At 40.9% G+C, this 4,448-nt stretch overlaps 1 protein-coding gene across 1 annotated transcript in view; it reads right to left on the bottom strand.

The window, feature by feature from the left end:
- Positions 1-2,976: 2,976 nt before the first annotated feature.
- Positions 2,977-4,448, bottom strand: part of PNLIPRP3 (pancreatic lipase-related protein 3) — a 68,261-nt gene continuing 66,789 nt past the window's right edge. The window contains exons 9-10 of the mRNA XM_006831491.1: positions 3,322-3,489; positions 2,977-3,040 (exon numbers count right to left, since the gene is read on the bottom strand). Of these exons, the coding sequence (XP_006831554.1) occupies positions 2,977-3,040; positions 3,322-3,489 (232 nt within the window). The remainder of the gene's footprint in view (positions 3,041-3,321; positions 3,490-4,448) is intronic.

Below are 4,448 nucleotides of genomic sequence, written 5' to 3'. Positions count from 1 at the left end.
ATGACAGAACTAGTATTATGCGTATGGGCCGGTCTCTGGAGAAGGACATCATGCTTAGTAAAGTAGAGGATCAGCAACAAAGACAGGGATTGGCACAGTGGCTGAAGCCATGGGCTCAAATACAGCGAGGACTGTGAGGGTGGGGCCAGACTGGGCAGTGATTTGCTCTGTTGTACGCAGGGCTACAATGAGTAGGTGCTTGACAACTTCAAGTACTCTGTCTATGATTTGTAGTAAAATACCCCAGCACAACCAAACCAAACCCAGGAGTGTGTGTACATGTGTATGCACTTGTGTATAAGATAGGATTGGGAAATTTGTGAGAGTTGTTAAGCTGAATAGTAAGTACCTGGCGTTCATTTTGCTGATTTCTCTGCTTTTGTAGAGTATTTGAAATTTTCTAAAAGAAAAACATAAGTTGAGATGGGGGGTAAATGAGTAAATTTTTTCATTTTGGGGACTGGTGGTAACTGGCAATTTTGGTGAGAGCTGTTCCAAGGTCAGATGATAGTTGAGGGGAATTTAAGTTTGATGAGATTTTATTTTTGGTAAGGAAAGAGACATCAGGATTTGAAAACCTGAGAGAGTGTACGCAATGAGAAATTGAATACACAAGAGAAAGAACAAAAAAGTAACCCGTAGGGTAAAGCTCCAGAGAAAGTTGGAGGAAGTGGGTTCCAGCAGCATCGGAGCAGAGATGCTGCCCACAGATGCTGCCGTACTGTAAACCTGGGCACTGAGCAGAAAACACAATCCTTCTTTCTTTTCTTTTCTTTTTTTTTTTTTTAGAGCATGCCTAGGGAATAACACACAGAAAATAGTGGTGTCACCTTGAACTTTTGGAATTCCTTTGCTATTTAGATGGCTCATGAATTATTTTTCATCCTTAGAACATTCTTATAAGGAAAAAAAAGAGGACATATATTAAGAACTTTAGGACAGAAAGTCTTTATTAAAATAGGGTTCCCAGAAGCTAATTGACTCCCATATGTCTTTTCAAGTTTAGAAACCACCGGCCAAGGCACTTCTTGTGTAAAATGGTGAGCCAGGATTTGCTGAGTTTCATGCCATCCTGACCCTCCACTCACTCCTGAGTTTCCAAAAGGAAGAAAGATTGGGCAGAGGGCAGTGCACACTAAGGTCAGCTACTTACGGCAGAAGATGGCCCTTCCTGAAGTCATGGGCCTGACCCCAAAGCCAAGTTGCCAAGGAGTCCCAGGACAGTTACTCAGCATGGCTCAGTGCCTCCTGCTGGGCTTACTTGTGGTCACCTCCTTTCTTGGTCCAGAACTGTCCAGACCTAGGACTGGTGACATGTCCAGTTCACCAGTGAGGACAGGCTGCTCTGTCATATCATGCCCAGTGTGTCATGCTTCTTTCCTCCGTTCACTCAGCCTGGTGCCCCGTCAACCTTCCCTCCTTAGATAATGTGAAGAGCCGCCCGCCTACTTTGTTCTCTGCTTCCTGTCCCAGTGCAGGTTTATTGATGTGCACCCAGGGGTCTCTTCTCAAGCTTCAGCTGGCAGTGATGCACCAAAGAGTCAAGAAACCCTCTGCAGAACATCTGTCCTCATTTTTTGCCAACAGTGCTGACATCACAGTGCTAAGGGCTTAGCCCAGTGATAGAAAAAGGGCCAATACAGACACTCATCTTTTCATTTCACTGGATAAAGACAAGTGAATTAGAAGAAATTAAAACAAAACCAAGAAAAAACCACAGCGGACACATGTGAACATTACAATATTATTATTGTAGATACAAAGGGTTATCCAAGAGCTTTTGAAATGAAATGCTGTCTTTAAAAATTGGCAATGGGGCCTTTACGACTTGGAATTAGAAAGTAGCAAGTCTCCTGTGGCAGGGAAATTCTGGAAGCAGGCGTCAGTGCCCTGCCTAAAGTTCCCCAGGGCCCACTGCTTCTTCTGAGTAGCACATTATGTTGTTGTTGTTAAGTGTCATTGAGTCATTTCAAATTCATTGCAGTCCTGTATACGGTATCCTAGGACCAGTTGGTGGATTTGAACTGCTGACCTTGCGATTCAAACCAATGTTTGGGTCCAATGTTTAACCTACAGTGCCACACCAGGACTCGTACACATCAGAGACATGTCCAAATCTCTGAAATCATACTCCCATGTACTGTCATTGGTTTTCATTACTAACGACTAGACACAGCAGCCCACAGGGTTATGATCTGCTATATAGATCATCAGACATAGTCATCAATTGTTTCCACCCAACTTAGCAACAAATACTCGGAATCATTTTAGAATAATGATCATTCGAGATGGAAGGACTCTGAAATATACTTCAAAAAGTCAACTGGACCGAGAATCACTTTCAACCATGCTTTTCCCTCTTATTCAGGGAAATTCTAGTACGAGTTACCTATTTTGTCACTGATAGCCAGCTTTCTATAGATCACAGGACTGTACTCAGCCCCAGGGCTCAGAAACTGTTTTTAAGGCAAAAATTCATCAAAGAGAAAAATATTCTTCAAAAACAAATAAACAAACAAATCAAACTATATTTTTCTCTATCACTTGAAGGGCTAAACTTGAGCCAGTTAGAAGACTGTCACGCCCCCACCACTGCTTTCATTAAATACATCCATCAAGATTGTGTCTGGGTGCCAGAGATGGAGGCAGAGATGATGATGTGGAGAGATGGAGCGGCGGGGGACTCTAGACTCAAAGAGGGAGAGGGGCTGTTTGCTGGTGGCTGGAGGGCAGGCTTGCAGGGTATGCCCTTTAGTTGTTTGAATGGTTATATATTCCTGAGTACTTCGGTGTACAACCAAAACAAAAACCCAGAGGGAATGGAAGCAAATGCTGTTGAATGATGATGCATTGAGGGGACTGTAATCATTGCAATGAACCAAAATACGACAGGATGAATGTAAAGCTGATGTTGTCCCATGTAAACGATCACTCAATTCACAATAAAAACTTAAAAAAAAAAAATTGTGTCTGGAATTAGCATGGCGTCAGGATCTGGGGAATATTAGAGTCCACAGTGTCTGGGCTACAGAAGGTAGATCTGAAAAATGTAAAGGCAAAAAAAAAAAAAGTTTTAATTGTTTCTAGACAAAAAAAGAGAGATTGGTCACTCTTGCAACTTAAAGACTAATTAACAATTTGAAAATACTTCTACAAATATAGTATTGATTTCTTAATCATTCTTTATTTGCAAAATTTCAAGGTATAAAACTTTTTGTACTAGTTATACTTTTTAAATTATGTAGAGATTTCAAATACTATTTACAAAATTTAAATTATGCTTGGAAATGAAAACAAAAGAAAAGAAAGAGTAATACTTACTTATAGCCGTATTTTCCAGATACATCTGTCACCATTTCTGCTCCCAACCTATTCTGAGAATGTTTAAATGAATATTCCTTCCAAGTGAACTCAATACTTGTGATATTTCCAACGTCAACATCTGCATCAATGAATGTTGTATAAGTCATGCCTGGCTTAAGTTTTCCACTGAAAACAGAAGAATAAGACTCATGAGTTTGCTTTGAGCATCCACAAGGCTGAGGTGATAGAAAACATCTGTGTGTACCCCTGAATGCATTCTTTACATTCACACTGACCAGCATCTCAGAACAGTATGGTTCTGTAGCTTGGAAGGGGGAGGTAAACAAGACACTTGGCTAGCTGACTTCCAGGTGACACCTAGAAAGACATTATCTTGGTGAGGTTTCCAAAGTGAAAGAGTTGATCTTGGCTTTGTGATATCAGAAAACACATTTCATTGACAGTGCGAAATGATCAGATTGTTTCTGATGGATAAAAGTCACACAAGATTAATCGATAAACCAATTCATGATGGGGAAATGCTTCCAGTATGTTCTCCTACCCAAACCAACTTTTTGACCTGTGTAAAGGAACATGGGTAGTCAAAGGAACATGGGTAGATCACTAGATCAGAAGGTATGTTGGTGAGCATGCAACAGAGCATAGAGAGGGGAATTACCTTGGGACATGCTCCATCCAAGCCCAAATGAGACCAGAAGAAACTTTCCCACAAGACAAAAAACCTTCTCTATGGCCCAGACTGCTCATGTCACCCAAATTAACATCTCTTGACCTCTATAAGGGTCCTTGGCTCCCTATTTTGTGTATATACTGATAACCATTCTTCTTCTGACGATTCAATCCCTGTTTTGAATGCCAGTAACATAAAGTAATGTGGAGTTAGGGCTGATTCAATTGCAGTCTAATCTCAACCAGTACCCTCATCAATCTCCATTACGTCACTTTGTCTTATTTTCCTCGTAATACTTATCACTATCTGCTATTTCCATATTCATTTGATAATTTATTGTCTGTATCTCCTACTGGAAAATAACCTGCATGGAAGTAGGAACTGTTTTTGTATCTGAGCAATCAGAACCACTCCTGCCACACAAAACCAAACAACCATCCTGCCACACAAAACC

The sequence above is a fragment of the Chrysochloris asiatica genome, unplaced genomic scaffold (assembly GCF_000296735.1).
Source record: "Chrysochloris asiatica unplaced genomic scaffold, ChrAsi1.0 scaffold00003, whole genome shotgun sequence".
NCBI classification, from domain to species: domain Eukaryota; kingdom Metazoa; phylum Chordata; class Mammalia; order Afrosoricida; family Chrysochloridae; genus Chrysochloris; species Chrysochloris asiatica.
This window is presented reverse-complemented; position numbering and strand designations above follow the sequence as displayed.